The sequence below is a fragment of the Athene cunicularia genome, assembly GCF_003259725.1.
Source record: "Athene cunicularia isolate RWA chromosome 24 unlocalized genomic scaffold, athCun1 chr24_part1, whole genome shotgun sequence".
Taxonomy (NCBI): domain Eukaryota; kingdom Metazoa; phylum Chordata; class Aves; order Strigiformes; family Strigidae; genus Athene; species Athene cunicularia.
The window spans coordinates 3,735,151-3,753,775 of NW_020799132.1; the positions used below are offsets into that span (position 1 = coordinate 3,735,151).

At 46.9% G+C, this 18,625-nt stretch overlaps 1 protein-coding gene across 17 annotated transcripts in view; it reads right to left on the minus strand.

Annotated features, from left to right (window-relative positions):
• The window catches only part of LOC113488471 (GRAM domain-containing protein 1B), a 93,762-nt gene that overhangs the window by 14,556 nt on the left and 60,581 nt on the right, over positions 1 to 18,625 (minus strand). For 5 of the 17 annotated variants that reach the window (XM_026863622.1, XM_026863637.1, XM_026863635.1 and 2 more), the window contains 6 exons: positions 16,442 to 16,652; positions 14,921 to 14,941; positions 11,593 to 11,616; positions 9,035 to 9,055; positions 8,002 to 8,025; positions 647 to 749 (listed from right to left, as the gene is read on the minus strand). In XM_026863622.1, the coding sequence (XP_026719423.1) occupies positions 647 to 749; positions 8,002 to 8,025; positions 9,035 to 9,055; positions 11,593 to 11,616; positions 14,921 to 14,941; positions 16,442 to 16,652 (404 nt within the window). Of the gene's footprint in view, positions 1 to 646; positions 750 to 8,001; positions 8,026 to 9,034; positions 9,056 to 11,592; positions 11,617 to 13,430; positions 13,935 to 14,920; positions 14,942 to 16,441; positions 16,653 to 18,625 lie in introns of those variants that run through there. The other 12 variants (XM_026863632.1, XM_026863633.1, XR_003399933.1 and 9 more) reach the window with 11 other exon arrangements.

The window sequence follows — 18,625 nt, forward strand, 5'->3', positions numbered from 1 at the left end:
TGCCTTATTAGCTGGTCATTCTGTAGCACCCTATGTACTATTTCCAGATTTTTATCCGTCTTTTCCTTTTTTGACTCCTAGAACTGTTGTTCATTTCCCTCCCCCTTTTAATCACCCTAAACAATTTCTACTCCTCTGCTAGGATGCGCATCTTTCAACAGTATGAGATCACCAGTTACATAAAAGAACAGATGCAACGCACTAGGCAATCACTGATCAGCTGCAAGGCCAAAGTCTAGATGGACCCGGGAAGGGCAGTCATGTGTGAGCAGGGAGCACTGGGCATGGTAGAAAAAAGGGAAGCTCAGCGGCATGCATGTTGAGACACGCAACCCTGACCAAACGAGGAAAGAGCTCAAACACTAACACACTGTCAGGTTTGGGGGAGCACTGTGGAGGAAAACACACCCCTCGAACCATGAGAGAACAGAGCTGTAGCCGATACAAATCAGCGTTGCTCTCCCTGAAGCAAAATGAATGAAACCCATAAAAAGTGGTGAGGAGGAGTTCCGTCTGTGCACAAGAAAGGCACAACGGGCTCTTTCCTTGGTGGAAATCAATCTGAAGAAGAAAAAGCTGCATGCACGTGTGCTGATTTCCTCCCCAGACCGTGGGCCAGAGCAGGGCGACAAGGGGCTGGCCTTACCTACGATGAGGCGCTCCGTGTCAGGAAGCTGTTTGAAGAGTTTCCTGAAATCTTCATTCCGTTGTTTGTATGTTGGACTCAACACCTGCAAATAACAGAGCGCCTGTTAAAGAGAGGGGCAGGCATGAGTACAGAGAAACGGAGTGGGAAAACAGGAACACCTTGGTAAGGAGAAGCGGGATCAGATGCACTTACAAAGCATGAGGCTAGGAGCTCCCATCACAGCAGACACACAGACGGGAGGGTTTGGGATTTAGTGCATTAAGTGAGAAGAAGAGGAGAACCTGACTTGGAAGAGCAAGTACAGAGTAGAAAGGCTATACCCACGTCTGCTAGGCAGCAAAACAGAATCGCATGGAAGCTGTGGCTGCAGGAGGAATCTCTTTTCCCGCAACCCTAGACTGTACATGGTGTGACACATGCTCTGTGTGCAATGCATCAGTCAGCCGCCAATCCCCGGCGCCTCCAGGAAGCACAGAGCAACCCTGGAGAACAGTCCAGCTGCAGCCCTGCCAGAGGAACCATCACTGTCCTCAATAATGCTCAGAAATAATGCAGTCATCCCCGTTCCTCTCCCCATCAAGTGTTCCACCTGGCAGCTACCCGCTGGTGAGAACCACCGCTGCGGGCCCCCGAGGAGGCTCTCGCAGGGACTCACCCATGGTTTGTGCTAATCTGCGGACACCTGGCCTCACGAAGGCCTCAGAGAAAACGGAGCTGTTGGCTGGAGGGAAACCAGGAGCTGGCTTCTCTCCGACATTCACTGAGCTATCATGCGATCCTGTCCATGTCAGACCACCTCCTGCACACCATGCCCCTGCTGACCACCGCTGCCAAGAGCCAGAACATCTTCTGAAGGCAGTTAACCAAAACAGAGGCAGGTGCAAATTCAGGAGCCCCGTATCTCCCATCTGATCTATCATGTTCTTTCTCCCGCAAATGCAGGGAAGGCAAAGCAACCTGAGGTACAACCTCTTCCCTTCCTATCCCCATTTCCTCTCAACAACCCTCTCCTCACTTTCAGCTGTGCAAGACAGCTCTCCAAAAGCAGAAAGGTGGGCACACCTCAGAGCCTCCCAGAAAGGGCCCCAAAATCAAAGAGATTCTAGAAGGTAGCTTCTCTGAGAGTGGTGTTGGTGGGGTCACAGGGGTGGGAGGAAGATGAAGTTTATTTAGCATTCGCCTTATAAAACCATCAAATGCTGTCAAATTGAAGAAGGAAACACAGACAACCCCCTTCACCACCACCACCCCCCCAGCATTCCCTCTTCCTCGCACCAATTCAATGAACTGAAAATAACATTTATCATCAACTCAGCACTTCAGATATTTGATCCAGTCCTGCAGGCCCGAAGGAAAATATCTTTCTTCTGAATAAAATCTGCTCACCAGCACATGACAGAAATATGAATTTTACTTACCAAACTTCTAGCCTGAACATCTGGAAAAGATCTTGGTCAGAGATGGGCTCCAGCAAGAGCCCAAGCCCAGGATTTCCTGGGACAAGGAGACATGATGGGAAAGGAGGGGGAACAGAGATGATAATCAGCTCTGTGCTTTGGGTTCAATGCATCACAGCAACCCAACTCAGCAGAAGAGTTTCCATGTGGAAGGGTACGTCCCTTCCTTCCCCGCAGTAAGGGATGTTCTGACCTGTCTCAAACCTGTACTACAACAGACGTTTCTGCTTAGCACCAGAACTTCTGTTAGAGCGACAAACAGTTCTGTTTAGAGACACTCACAGCTGGAATTTCATCTGATCCGTGGCTGATGTTTTCTTGCGGTGAGTCAAGCCTCTCCAGGTCCCACAGCAGGCGTGGCAGTTCTTGATCCAGCACAGGAGCCCAGAGAGCCCCACACTCCAGCACGGAATCCATAGCGTTCCCTCCGCGCAGCTCCCCGCGTTCGCAGACAAACTCTGCTTTTCCTGTTCCTGCTGTCACCGCTTCTTGTTTAGATTCAAAGTCGAAAGAGATACAAGCAGCTTGGCAGGAGTTTACATGCCTTCCCCTACTTTCCTGCTCACATTCAGGTCATCTGCCCTAGCAGCCTCTGTGGATCTGAGAGAGGATTTGCCCTCCGGAGGACTTTGACAAAGTGGCTCATTAGGGTAAGCGTGCAGGCGGGCAACCTTTGTGCTTTTCTGCTCCAGTCTCACCAGCTTCTTGCTGTGGGCATCCCTTAAAGCACCGCAAAAGTGCCGACAGCCTGAGCAGTCCCAGGCAGGTCTGTGCAAGGCATCTGCAACTCCCCGCTGGGGCCCGACACCCAGGACTGCCAGAGCTCCCAACTGGGGCAGCTCCGACCGCCAGGACCCCACTGGACCAGCCGTAAGTCACAGATCTAGCCGCGGTTTCCAGGAATGAACAGAACCATAAACGGCTCAGAGACTTCAGCTGCTTGGGTTTTTTTTCCCCCTTTGAAGCCAGAAAAACAGTTATTCTTATTCCTTCAGTGCCTGCCTCAGGCTCTCCTCTCTAGTCCCTCTCTGCTCTGAAAGGCAGCTTCAGCCTTTGTTAACGTTTCTCATGGAAGGAGCGGGTGGGGAAGATACCAAAATGACTCGCACATGCTTTAAGTTACTGTAGCTGGGTAATTCTGTCGGCCAATGCCCTGCAGTAACCCAGGCTCAGCCCTGCCTCCCCGCAGATGTTTCCTGTAATGGAAAGTTGCTGGACAGAGTGTGCTGGGGGAGGCGCAAGGGGAGTAAGGAGAGACCAGTTCGAATCATATAGCTATGAGAAATCACAGACCGTAAGAGATGAGACCCACACAGTCCGTAACCTTAAGGGCTCCGCTACTCCTACACGTATCTCTGGGCTCCCCCAAGAAGCACAGGTCTTTCTAGGTTTCATTCATTAGTCAGGTCACTTTGGAAGTGAAGGGCAAGGGCTTCCTTCAGGCTCTGGCACATAAACTCCCTGCAGGCGCCCAACAAGACTGGTTGGAGCACTGGAACTCCCCACATCCCTCCGCTCTGGGGCCCCGGCCTCTCCATCTCTCTACTCGAGTGCAGAAATGCACAGGTAAACGTCCCCACCACACCAGTGCTGCTCAGCTATGATGCCGAGCCCATGAAAATAAGTTTACTGAGGTAAAAGCCTCAATTCATCCCATTAAACTGGGCACAGAGATCTCAAAAATGAAAACAGGAAAAAAAAAAAAAAAAACAGCAACCAACCAAGCCTGTGCTGCAAAGCCACTGGTTCAATTCCAGGGCCAGTGACCGCAGCTTGCTCACTGAGAGGAAGAGCTGAGGAGCACTCTGTCTGCTCAGATGCACCTCGGAAGCATTGCTGGTGCTAGACAGCACACAGGTCGCTCCGTTCAGCCCTGCCAGAAGGAAGCTCCACATCCAACCTGCCAAGACGAGGGAATGAGAAAATTTCTGTAGCCTGGGAAGGACAAAGAATCAGGATGACAGGCCTCTGCGAGGTAACTGCACGGCTTTACTGAATGGCTCTCTTTGCTGGAAACTGCTTATGGGATTACTTCCAAAAAAAACCCCACCAGGATGCTTCTGTCTACACACCCACCCACCTCTCTTTGCAGAGATGAATGGCACAAGTGATCGGAAGAGCTAACCAGGAGGTGGAGACAGCAAACATTAACTCTACTGCAAACAGAGAGCGATGGGACAGGATGGCACCGCGCAGGGTGGAGAGAAGAGGCTCGGAGCTGGACATGGGGAGAAAAGGGTGACTCCCCAGGGAAAGATCTCCCTGATAATGCACAAATAAATCCTCCAACAGCAAATTTGAAGGGACTGTTGTTGGGGGATGGGACAGGACAGGGAAGTCTGACAACACAAGAACTGAGACAGGTATGGTCTTGTACAGCACACCTCACAGAAAACAGGTGAGGGGGAGAGATGGAGAGAGGCAAAGGGAGAGGAAAATCCCATCCGATTTGCACGACTGATGGACTTGCTCTTAAATCTTCAGGGAAGATTGACATTGCTTCTGGACAGAACAGGGAAACGATTGGAAAAGAACATTCCCTGCCCGTGTGGGAGAGTTTAGACCCCACTGACAGCAGGACTGCTATGCTGATTGATGCCAGCAAAGGAACTGGCCACCTGTCCCGCAGCAGTTCTTCCAAACCTGGACTGGTCTCTCAGGCTTTTTTCCTCTTTTTTTTTTTTTTCTTTTCTCCTTTTAAAAGTGAATGAACAGTAAAGGAAGAAGCTTCAAAGCAGTAACTGGCCATCTGGGGGCTGATAGTTCATCATCACATGAGCTTGCAGCAAAATAGTGCCCCCACACCACGGTAACTGTGCCAGGCCTGGTAAGCCATACACCTAAACCCATGGAAAATCTGAAGGGAGGAAAAATACCTGAAAGACAATGAGTTAACATCGCTCCAGGAAAAGTTTCACAAAATGGTTACTGGAACTTAAAAGACGATTGCACTGATTTACAGAGAAAAAGACTGTTTGTTCCACACCTTGCTAACTCATCATCAGGCCTGGATTTTTGCAATAAACCTTGTTTACATGTTTGCTGTTGCTGAGTCAGACTCCGGCTGCTACCCATTGGAAAGCTGCTTCTGATGTTTTCCTTAAAGTGATGCATAATTTCTCTCTCTTGTCTTTACAGGGAACATTTTACTCTTTGCAACAGCTGGGTTTCCCCCTCCACTCTGATATCTACAAAGTCTCCAAGAAAAAAAAAAAAAAAAAAAAAAAAGACAGCCCACTGAGACCAGCAAAGGCTGATTTTTTTACGGTGTTCAGTCTTGGGATCGCCTGAGGTTGTTCTTAAGAAGCTGCAAGCACTGCTCGGAGGTCTCCACAACGAAAGGCCCTTTGCAGCATCACAGCCCACCACGGATTCTCAGCCACTTTCCTAACTCCTAGCGCACAGGGTTTTGCCACAGCTTTCCCAAAGGAAAACCGAGGGCTCTCTCCTTTACACGGCTGCCTACTATTTGACCAGATTTATTTTTTGAGTCTTTCACATCTTGCAAGCCAAACTGAAAGCTGCTCTGTGTGAACAGCATTTGTTTGCAGAACTGCAGGTGCAGGGCTCCTGTCCCACTCCGTGCAATCCTCAGTGCAAACTTTGCTCTCCCAAAGACAAGTGAGTAGAACTGTGCTCCTGCTGATCTTTTCAGGACAGCAGATGTTTCTAGCAGTACTTAAGAATACCTGAAAAAGACAACTAGTGTCTTGTCATTGTAATTTTTTTCCCCCACTAACCACTCTGGGGCTAGCCTGCACATAGGTGGAGATGGTCTGGTTCAGGTCAGCTATAGGGAGGCGCTGTAGGAAGAAAAAAATTTCAAGCATGGTTGCAAAAGAGAAGGCAGGTGAAAGGAATGTGTATAGATAAACACAAAGGAGAGGAGTACAGAGTAGGGCCTTGGGATCTAAAGAGTAAAATGAAAACCTCGTGGACAGATATAAATCTCACCTCTTCCCTGGTGCCAACTGCATTTGCTCTAGCTTTTCAAGAGCATCTCATGTTCTTTTCCAGGAGTATGCTCTGTAGATTCTCCTGATGCCTGGTGTGTACCAGCACAGGGACTACTGGAGACAATTTACAGAAGCCAAACTTGCTATAGAGTGGCAGCTAGAAATGCTGCAGAAAATTGGAGCCATACACCCTAATTTAGGAACAGTCAGGGAAGTAGAAGGATCGACAGTCCAACTGAGAGAGAAGTAGGCAGAAAAAAACATGGCAGACTTGCTAGGCTCAGTGCCTCAACTGTACACTGACCTCAAGACACAAAAACCAAGAGCTCCTCCGTGCTTGGAAATGAGGCCTTCACCCCAAGTCCACAGAGGAGAGCAAAGGAGACAGCTGTTGCCTTTGACAGTAAAATATCTCCAGTTACTCTCTAATTTTAATGAGGTCTGCTGGGTGATAAATTCCTTCTAACAACTTGTGGAGCTCCTGCCACCTCACAGCCAGAGCGACCTCCTCCTTCCTGTCATCAGGGAAGTGAAACACAAATTTCCCACCTCTCTATGCACATCAGGTCTACAGAGTAAGTTGCAGCTCTGTTTCAATAAAAAAAACTATGGAAAAAAGGTTGGTTTTGAGGTCTGGTGGTTTTTTTTTAATATTTTTTTTAAATTATTTTTTAAATAATAAATGAATTAACAATAATTCAACATGCAGACACACAAGTCCAAAGCAGACGTGCACAAACTGCATCCTGATGGCTAAGCACAGATGGGTGGGACCTAAACCACAGCTGACCAGCAAACTGAGTTTTACTGCATAAGAATAACAGTTCTTCTAAACTAGAGTCCCCACCACGTCTGTGGTTCCTCACTAAAGGCATGAGAAACACCTCCTGTTTTGGTGAAGAAGAAGGACTTCTTCTTTCCACTGCTGGAGAACTCAGCCCAGTGACGGTCTGCTCTTCCACCGGGAGGACATGAACACAAAGCAAGCCCTGTAAGGTTGAGTATATTTATTCTCAAACTGGTGTTCCGTTCTGAATCTCACAGTGCCCCTGGACCAGTTTGCATTTGTCCTCTGGAAAGCGAAACAGAGAAAGCACACCGAGACCAAGAAAGGACAGGTCTGCCAAACCAATCCATGACCTTGGTTCACCCCTTTTCTCTGACTTCTCAGTCTGGTAGGGATGTCAATCCCAAAAAGCACTGGTAGGATCAAAAGGAGAACATGTAAGGCGAGAGAACTTGGTAGCATCTTAAGGAAAAAGTAAAGGAAAAAGAATCCAAGAGAGGAAAAAAGAAGGCTTCCAACTAGCAAAGAGGGATACAGTGCTACAAGGACAAAAAGACCAGTTAAAAGCAGCAAAAACTGAAGTCATCTTAGCAAACTGGCATTCTGACCACCGATGCTCTGGGGATCTTCACGGACCGTGTGCTCTTTGAGGCGAGGACTGTATTTTTGGTTTGTTTGTAGAGTGCCTGGCACCCGGGGCTGCTGAACTGGCACAAAGAACAATGTGGAGGGTGTTTGCTCTGAGCATAGTGAAGTTTATGTAAAATGAAAGTGGGGGAAAGTGAGTACAGGAAATTAGAAGGCTTCGTGAAGGGGTGGCCTCCACAGATTCATTGCTAGAGCTGCTCTCAGCAGGGAAAGGAACAGAGTAATCAAAATGGTCCAAATGCCAGAAAAATCCTGCCTGGAAGGAGTTGGCAAAGAAGAGAAACTATATTAAGGAGATGCATTAGCAAATTTTTAGTGGCAATAATACTGCCAAGTAGGATTGACTACCTTCCTGGAGTTTGTGGCCCATCCATTATTTCCACATTGCTGCTTTTATCTGGCCCAAATGTCCCTACTAACTAGAATACTGTTTGGTTTTGTTTTCTAAAGGAAAGTAACGGGGCGGGTGGGGGGAAAACCACAAAAAATGCAGCCAGTGCTTACTCTCCGGATGTACTGTCTCTCATGCTGAAAATATATGGAGGAAAAACAAGAGAACAGAAAGATAAGATAGAGAGGACATGAAAACACAAGAGACCCACACGAGCAGACCACAGCAAAGCATCATCACGCAGCGGGGTATGGATCTCAGCAGCTACCGTCAGAAGCAGCTCTTGCATAACAGCAAGTCGCCTTTACCCGTGGCCGCAGACTCACATTTTTGCAGCAGCCTGGCTGTGCATGTGCCCAACGTGCCTCACTCCACGTTCCTTTATCTGCCACTTCTCCCAACAGTTTGGCCTACCATGGTTTCTACTTCATTCTTAATGCCACAGCCTCTACGCTCCTCTCTGCTTCTGGGATCGTGTCTTTTCCTGTCCTTGCTACCATCCTAGCGCTGATTATACACAGCAACTAAGTTAAACCTGCCTCTCATTCCTCCGTCCAGTCTGACCACACTGGTTCTACCGTAGGAACTGCTGCTGAACATGGAATGGCTGCTGCATTTGCCTACAATCTACTTCAGAGCGCTCGAGGGGCGAGGGTTCAACCGTGCAAAAGTAACACCGATTGTGGAAATCTGCACACCACCAGCGTCGGACCAAAACTACTGCCACTAGTGCTTGCGGAATGAAAATAAGATCAAGGCAGAAGCAAAAGATGGTTTGTGTTTCTGTGAGGTCAACAGAAAATAATTCCTCTCTCGCCCCATACCACCCTGAGAGATGCAAAGGGTTTGCACAGTGGCAGCTCTGTGTGTCACCACATCAAGACCGACTCTGCTGGGAAACTGGAAGGTACAGGACGGGGAGATCATCGGAAGAGTGACTGAAAAGACAAAGCTTCTGTTCTCTGCCTCTGGCATCCTTTCCCTCAGGATGTCAGACCTCCTTTGCCAGTTCTGAGCCATTTCCATCTCCTCTTTTTGGAAATGGTCAGTATGCCCCAGTGCCACTGCAAAGCCCCTTTGCACCTTCCCCCCACCCAGGTGCCCAGCCCACAGTCACCCAGGGACAAGAGAAACTGGAGTACTTACATTATACCAACTCTGGCTTTTCTGTAAGGACAAAATAAAAGAGAAGCATTAGTTAGCACAGAGATCTTAAGATCAAAAAGAAAGACGGACAGAGAAACTAGGTCCAATCTGGTTTGTATATAATTAGTGAAGTGAAAGTGCGATTAAACGGAGTGGATTGCACAGTGTGCTCTAACACAGTTCTTTCCAGTTACAGGAACAAAGAACAAATCCAGAAGCACGAGTCCGTAATAGGAAACAATTCAGGCTAATGTGTGCACGTCCACATGCACGCACACACACACACACACACAAACTCACGCGCGCGTGCTGTCATCATTTTTGCAGAACAGCAGCGCCCACTAGCAACAGAGGAGCTGATCAGAACCATCGCCAGCCATTTCTGTCAGAGGCTTCGTTCTTCCACGTCTGCTGGCTAGGTTGCAAAAATCACATTGTGTTGAACACACCCTGTGCAAATGAGCCCTCGAAGAACTATCGGGAGGCAGGGACACGCTTTTAGTCACAAAAGCCATCAGGCAAAACTGTTGATAGTATTTTTAAATTTTAAACGGGAGAATCTTAACAGAGTCAGGAAAACTGCTACAGAAAATCACTAGAGAAGCTCAGAAAAAAAAACATTTTTCTCCAGAATTTCAGTGCACAGTGTTTTTCATCATCTGCACATGTGATTTTTTTTTTTTTTTTTTTTTTTTTTTTTTTTTTTTTTTTTTTTTGTCCTTATCGTGGCATTTCAGATGGTTTGAGAGCACAGGCCACATGTCACATTGGAGCGTATGAACAAGCTAGCTCAGCTTGGAAAGTCACACTTGGCAATTTTCAGCTGGAGGTGAGATTTAACTGCGGAGAGGAAGGAATAAGCTTCACACTCCCACTCCAGTCAGGCTGACTTTCCAATGTCAGGACACTGAGCAGAACTGACAGAAAGTATAGGCATCCCCCATTTTAGGGTGGATTTGCCTCAGGACCACGAAGCCTGGGGGCACTGTAGCCTTGCACCGCTGAGGGCGGTCGGCTAAGGTGCCCACTGCCAGGCACACTGTCGGCAGCCACAGAGCTGTGCCCGTCCCCCTCTCCCAACCAGCAACGGCACGTCAACGTTACACTTGGGGGAGCTGAGCCTAATAGACAAGGACAGAAGCAATGTTTCACTGCGTTTCTTTCTTTGAAATCATCTTGTTTCTGACCTTGGACTGGGAGTATTTTTCACAGTTTTATACACCCAGTCTGGAATATGAAGGAAAACATCCTGTTCTCCAACTTGTAACAGCCTGTGGAAGTTTCACTCAGAGAGTTAAGTTCATATTCACAGAAACACAGAAGCTACCCACACCGGGATAGCCCACAACAGGAGCAAGGATGTACAGGACGTTTACCCACGGAAAGTAAGAGCAAAGTGTTAAGGAGAGCAGATTGGACCAGAGATTTCTATGAAGACACGGGGTTGCTTACACTATTCTGCTCCTAGACCCCCTTCTTTCAGCTTCCTACGCTCCCTACATGCCACTCCAGCAGACAACCTTCCTGGCATGAGGATCTCAGTCAGGGAGCCAACAAGTTCTAAAGGATCCCTTGCAACCTTGGGCATTTCTGCGTTTTGCTGCACTGGTGAAAACCCCCTACAGTAACACAGTACACGCCACAGGCCAAAATCCTGAAGTTTGACATTACAGAGAGGAACACACGTAACGCCTTTCCCCAAATCCTGGGGAAACGATATGAACTGAAGGACTGAATACACAGTATGGCTCATCAACTAACCAGAGAAATTTCCTGTTACTTCCTACACTTTTCCATACTTGGCCATACCCTCCATTCATAAAGGGTCTGGCTGAAGTCATCCTTCTCTGCAAGTAGGACATGGAAAAAGGCCTTACGCAATTCAGCCTATACTAAAAAAATTCAGGGGAATTAATCCATGCACACACCACCTTGTCCTTAGGAGCACAGGCTCTAAGATGGAGTGAGTTTTCCTGCAGATTTGTTTTGCCATCTGTCTGCCTTAATGAGCAAAAGGCATAACTCAGAAATTCCTGAGGGAAAAAAAAAAAAAAAAAATCATAATCAAACTATAATTGGCATAGGCAAAACAGAGGCACTGCTGTCACTGTGTCTTCTAAATCAGGGTGCACATGTTGTGGTGTCAGCACACTGCAACAGGATTTCATTCCCCTCTGCTGCATTAATTGCAGTAACTATTTTTCCCCCCCTCACACTTCAATTTCCCCAAACTGCTGCTCCTCGACGAAGGAGCTCTGCAGCTTCCCCTTTCTTAAACTCTTTCACACAATTATACTGACGTCCAAGCCTCACCTTTTGCCTGCACCAAGTTTTCTAAACATGAGGTGATTCCTTTCCCCAACTCCTGTTTTGTAGGGAGAACAGACAACGGGAAGTCCAAAGAGAAGGAGACTACCTGAGTCCTTAAATCTATTTTCAATTATATTTAACTTTTTTCACTCACTGAGAGTCAGAATATAGGGGGATGCAAACTGTGAAAATCAAGAGACGGTATAATGTAGGGGAAAGAGAAAGAAAAAGGAAAAACATATTCTTACTTTGAGCAGGTTAAGTCTGTCATACTGGAAAAAGAAACCATAAGCATTAGAACAGAAAAGAGAAAAAAATAAATAAGTAACAGGTATGACTTTGCACACAGAAGTGGAAAAGATGTTACTGATTTGCAGCGATGATGCTATAGGAGCAGACACCAGCGTTCGTAGTTACATAGTGGCTGTAACCAGGAAGAACTTAGAACCTGAGGAAGGTGAAAAATGGGGAATTTCCTGTGAGCCCTTAATTCACACAGCGTGGCCTCTAAATCTTCATGGGTTAATGATCTCATATTTGCATATACTGCTATGGAAGATTACAGCTTTTCAGTGCAGATGGGAAGCAGTGGGTCACCCACTGGAAGTTCAGCCTGATAACTTGATGCCAACAGAAGTTCCCACCTTGCAGTAGTACTGGGAGCAGGATCGCAACTCACCCCTACATACTGCTGCTTCCAGGGGAATGGAAACCTTTCACCAAGTGCACGACATGCCATAGAGCTCTAGAAGTATCCCTAAGTCCATTTTACAACTGGGGAAACAGAGGCACAGAACTGGGGTGAGGGCAGAACTCGGAACAGATTCCGGAGCCCTTTCTCCTGACCTGTGTACTTCCAAAAATCTACACTACTAACCTGGCATCTAAATGCCCATGGCCAAATAACTCAAAGAAACTGATGAAATTTATTCCCATATCCCTCACCCTGGTCCAAAACGGCCAGAATTTCATGACCTACTACCTAAAGGGAGATTAATACCACGCAGTGAGAGGGGTGAAAGAGAAGATACAGCCAAACTCGTCTCATAATCGCACGCTGAAAGGACAAGGTGCAACAGTCATAAGCTGCAGTAAGGGAAATTCTATTTGGGTAGAAGGAAAACAGCCTGTTCACACCAAGAGTGGTTAAGCACTGGAGCAGGGGCCCAACAAGGCTTGTGGGATCTTCAGTCCTAGAGGCTTGGAAAATGTGGCTGGCCAAGACTTCAGACCAACCTGATCTAACCACATCAGCCTTGCAGGGGCTTGGACTCTACAGAGACGTTCTGAGATCCCTTCTGACCTAAACTGTTCTACAGTCTCCAGGGTCTACATCAAAAGTCTTGTTTTCCCTTAACCTGACACCTGATCTTTATCCTCAGTATTCATTATTAGCTACAGACAGTGGGAAGAGTCAGAAGGATTTGCAATGGAGAGGAAATCACTTTTATCCTTGGCCAAGGCCAAATGAGTTAAAAATATGTATTTCATTGTTGGTTGCTAGCAAAAAGGGTTTTTTTTTCTGCGTTCAGAAAGCTGTTCCAGAAGCAGCAGTGTTTGCCACTGAAAGCCTACGGCTGACGCAGGCCTATAGGTGGTTTGGTCCATGGCACACTGGTGGACAGCATGGAAAAGCAAACTCCAGAAAAGATTCCCTGCAGCTGTAATCCAGTGCTTAAAAACTCCTGGTGAAGCACTCCCTCTGATGGCACCACTGCAGCACGACAATTACCACAACAGACAAAAGAGGGCAAGGGACTTTAAGCAGATCTGTCAGAAATTGTATAAACACAGCATCAAACTCATGGGCTCAAGCTGTTTCATTTCATGAGTGAGACAGGTTGGGAAATCAGACCCTTCTTCTTGCAGAAGACGGGTGGGGAGAGGAGAAGAGGCTGAGAAAGGAGATTTTTTAATTTTTGTCCTTAAGCTCTTTGTTCCTAACCTCTCCCTGTCTTGAACAGATACCATCATCATCATCATCTGTGCGGGGAGTATCAGGGGGCTTATTACGCCTGAGATTCCTCACTTGTACCAGAGAAAGACACCTTGTGGAGCACAGGAAAGAGATGCAGCTTTCGCACTGCCTCGGGTTCCCCCTGTGCACAGAGCGGGGTGAGCAGGGCAGGAAGCTCGGGCACAGGCTGGGGGAGGTCATGCCCGGATCCCCTTCCCTCTGTACATCGGCTCCCTCGCTCTGGAACTCATCCAAGGTCCACGTCCCTCTTGTTTCTCTAATCATCTTAAAGTGGTTAGGTTTTTTTTCCTCTGAGAAAAGCAAGGGGCTGGCTGCAAGCACATCACAGTACCACTATGCATACATTTTCCACATACATCTCTCTCTACTGATGTTCTTCCCACCAGTTCCTCTCCTAACAAACCTCTCCACAGCTCAGGCAAAGCGCCTTCAGCTTACCACCACCTGTCCTGACCCACACACCTCTACTCACCAGCAATCCTTCCAGGGCTCTCTGCTACTCCAGACCTGCATTTTCCATAGAACTTCTTTCACACCTCACCTGAGACATCAGTCCCACAGTCCTCCTTCATAGTCATCCAAGCTACAGTCACCAAGCACAAGACAATCTGTCTAAAAAAGATGTAAAGAAGCTTCCAGCAGACACCAGCAATCATGCAAGGTCAGGCTGGTTACAAGAGGCATTATGACCGAGGATAACAGTAAGCCAGAACTGTAGACTTCACTGCTCTCTGAGAACTTGCCTAGAATGAAATCTAAGGCATCAACTGGGGAAAGGCCAAGGCATTGATTTTGTGGATTATGAAGCCATCCAAGCCATTCTGGTTTCTGTGTACATGTGGAAATGCCAACAGCGTGGCACTTTGTCCAATAAGCATCCCATTTGCATTTCTGGTTTTTACACTCTTCTGAGGGCAGCATAGAGATGTGAGATCAAATCTCAAATGAGCTTATCTCCAATCCAAGCACCCACAGAAGGATCTTCTACTTATTACCTTTCAGAGCGAGCCCATGAATTCTCACAATTCATTTGGGACAGGTCTGTTCTAACAGGTTTAAGCTGGGTTCATTTGAAATCACTGATCTTTAATATTTACATCACACAGCAAAGCGTGCAAGGGCAGTAAGCTGAGATCACTGGCCAGGAAACTACTATTCCATCATAAAATGTAGGCAAGAAGTTATGGAGATCAACTCTTGTTTCGGAAAGGCATAAAGCAGGAAGAGAGGAAGGAGAAGGGATTATGGTACTGTTCAGCCTACCAAAGCCAGCAGATTTCTCCCTGGCAAAGACAGCAGCTCACTGGGATAGGGAAAGCAAACCTTAAAACAAAGGCTAAAATTAGTTGGACGTAATTGAAGGAGTGTGACGAACAGGCCAGTTCTCACACCATGTGAGCAAATATTAATGAGATCCCAGTGATCTAAGTGAAACCAGCTTCTCGGCTACAGGCATCGGGCTGAGCTCTCGCTGACATTCTCGCAGCTGCACCAGGAGAATGCCTTTTACTGGGGTCACCACTCAGTACCACAGGGAGGGTTTCTGAGTGATGAGACAATTCTACAGTGGGGGACAGGAGAGAAAAAAGAAGGCTTACTTTGGAGAGGCGCTTGTGTGACTTAATCGGAGAGTAAGCATGCAGGAATGAAAAGAGAGAAATTAAGGAAAGAAGAAAAATTACCTCGCAAATCAAGAGAAGGAAAACCCACAAACCCAACAGAAAGCATTATATCCCCCCCACCCTTCCTTGTGAAAAGCTTCATGAATTAAAGTCAAGCTTTAGTAGTCACCACGTGAGTAAAAATCACACTCCCACGGCCTTTTGATGGGCCAGGGCAGTGCAACTCATCTCGGTAATTCCCCCTCACCAGGGGGGCCATCTCCCTGACAGCATCCCCAGCGTGGCTATAACCACGGCGCGTCCTGCACCCCGCCTGCCTCCCCCCTGCTCCCCCTCCTTTTGGGGACAGGCTGCCGGCACCGTGTGGCAGGAGGCTGCATCCAGTCCCACGCCCTGGGGCAGGGCTTGCAGGGTTCTGCGTGCACAGGAAGCAAGTCTGACCTCAAGGGCAACCTCAGAACTGACAGGTCTCAAATGCTTCATCTTGAAAAAAACCCTTCGCCTCCTCTTTGAACTTAGGCACTCCCCCCCTTAGCAGCAAGAGATCAGTTCAGCCCAATGAATCCAGTTTCCTCTGCTGACAAAGGGGAGTGGATGAAGACTTCTTGTCTGCATGACACAATCCAGCAATAAATGGGGCAAAGATCTAACAACTCATTTCACAGAAGCCATCAGAGTTATGCCTGTGACACCATGAAGTTATTCAGGCCGAAATACTTCACTTCCAAAATCCAGAAAAACACAAGTGCTCCTGACAGCTAACTATCTTACAATACACCCCTGACAATGGGGTTATAATCTAGTTGATGTTTGGCTCCTCGGGTGTTTCACCAGGTCCCACTATTCACAGAAAATCAAGAGTCGCCAAACCTGAAACCCTTTCTCAGTACAGCAAAGACAAGGCTGTTTCTAATACGGTCAAACGAGACAATTTCTAGGGAAAATATCATCTACCCTGGCTGAAACAGCCATAATGCTGCACCGAGAGGAGGTACCGTGCAGAGGAATGGCAAACAGACTCTGCGCAACTTGAACCTCATCTCAAGACAGGGCTTAGACAGGACCGGAGAAATGCATGGGTCCTTCTCAAGCTGTCTGCACAGAGCAGCCTTCATCTGTTCCATGACCCTTCATGATCCTGATGATAAAATGTAATTGCAACAGCTGATTTTCAAGGTCTTTCTGAAAAGCACAAAGCCTCCCAAGGAAACAGGGCCTTGACTGCAAAAAAGTTAGCCTACATAAGCTGTTATGCAACTGCAGTACAAGCCATCAGCAACTCTTGGGCTCAGCTCGCTGATAGATAAGATTGTGCTGAAGTCTGACCAACGCAAAGGGCTCCCAAGTTAGGAGAATTTTCAGAAATATGATGGGGGAAGAAGGAGGAAAGTTAGCCAGAGAAAAAAAAGGCACAGGACAAAGCCAGTGTACCACGTTAGGGAGTTTAGAACTGGGGACACGTGCACATCTTGGCCAAAGCCGTTGCTCGCTCCTCACCTTGGAGTTCTTGGCCCCACTGCGGCCTGACTGAGAGGAACAGCTACGCTGAACACCCTGCTCTGGCGTGGAAGGGGATTTGTCCGAGGAGTGGTCCGAGCCTTTTTCCACCATGGTGTCTCCTTGGGAGTCCTGCGGTGTCGGGGACCGGGAGCGTTTGCGCAGGATCGGGGAGCAGGCAGGCGTGCTGCGGTTTGAGTTACTGGCAGTACTGCAGAAAGAAAGAAAGAAAGAAAGAAAGAAAGAGCAGGGTTAATAATCCTCAGCTCCAACAGAAAGCTACTGCACCCCTGCCTTGAGCTGGAGCATTACCCACAGATTTCTCCACTAGCACAGAGGACAAATCTGGCTTCCCAAAGCAACGCACTCAACGCCACACTTAAGACTTATGTCCCCAGTAAAATCAGGCTGCAGACATTTATCATTTATCAGTGGCAGAGGGAACTACAACGACCTGCCAGTGTTTTTCTCCACCCACTCTTCAATTCATCTGACCACAGATGAATGCTGAGAATGAACTCATTCTCTCCTGTCGACTCTGAGAGTTTAAAATGATGATCTGAGCTTAGAAAACCTAAACTTGCACTCAAGAATGAAGGAGATGTCAGTGTGTTCTTGATACAGTCCCACTCTGTCCCTCCTTTATTTTATTTCAGCAAGTGGAACAACCCTCAGCAGGATGCACAAAAATGGCATCGTATCTTCCAGTAAACACTCTGTTTAAGATCATCAAAAACGATGGGGTGCTGGGAGGGGGTTTGTGATGACATACAACGCAGTCATGATTTCCTGTACCAAATCATCCTTGCCCACACCAGTTAGAGTAGGGCATGAAAATGTTTCAGGGTAACATAAAAGCTCTCATGAATTTAAAAAAAAAAAAAAGTTTCCCTTTCATAATGGGGAAAAGCAAGACCTTTGAGAGTTTTACAGAAATTATGAAACATTTAGGGGAATGGAACTTCTCATCCCATACCTTTAGCAAGTGCCCTAATGCCTCAAACAGAAAGCCAGTTACAAGTATATTTATACAGAACAGGAAAACTCAGATTTCCTCACTGTTCCTTCTCTTTTGATGCCTCCTCTTCCTGCCAGACTCTTCAAAATTCCACATGCTACATCCATTTTCCCCTACATAACTCATTTCCTTCGGCAGTCAAATCTATTTATGACTGGCCCAAACATCTTGGAGGCCTTTGCAGCTGGTACCTTTCAACTCTGCAGCCTGCAGGTACCAGTGGAACCTGGGCTGATCCAGGGATGAACTTAGTGCTAATTCTGCCACACCGAGTTGTTACGGTACCCTGTTATCTTCTGAGCATTAGGAAGCAGGCCACATCTGAGCGACAGAAGAGCAGGCAGTAGAAAAAGGATGAGGGAATTACAGCTGTAAGGGACTGAGTTAAAGAAGCTAGTACAATCAAACTCTGAAGGGCTATAATTTAAGCCCAATTACATATATAGCAAACCAAAGTTTGCTTCTCACAGTGGGCTGTACAGTGAGGTAGATAAAATGGATCACTTCTTTCTGAAAAAAAAAAAAAAAAAAGAAAAGTTGAATGTATGTTTGAGGTTTCATTAATTCTCAAATAAAAATCATGTCCGCCTCTTACCTCTGAAGATGCCAAAACCATTTGACAAATGTTAGTTAGCAGATACAAGTACATAATGTAATACACCCCTCCAGCAGTTATCAGGTTTAGTTTGGTTTGGTTTAATACTGGATGAACTGGTCTTAGAAATTATCCTTTATTTGCTCCCTGCTTGTGTTAACAGAGAAGTGATGAAACTTTCCCTAAAAAATTTGCAGAAAGCACACAACAAAGTGGCTTATGCAAACATTAACAGAATCAAATGTCACACTTACAGACACCAAGACTGCAACTGGCGTGTAGCATGCAAGAAGCATGGCACTTCGCAGAAAACCCTGAGAAGATATTTTCAAGAACATAAAGCGTGGAAGTTCATCTAGATGATGAACAGTCTAGATAAAACAGGTCTGCAAAAGTGTTCTGCAAGTAGACGACCGATTAAATTACAGACTCTGCTCTGTTACCTATTTCTACTCAATAGACTGGGAATCATATAGATATTGAATAATAAAAAGCTGCTTGTTCAAACACTGCCTAAACCCAAAGTTAGCTCCAGTGTGAAGACCAGCAGTGTAATCCCTGTCTCTTATAC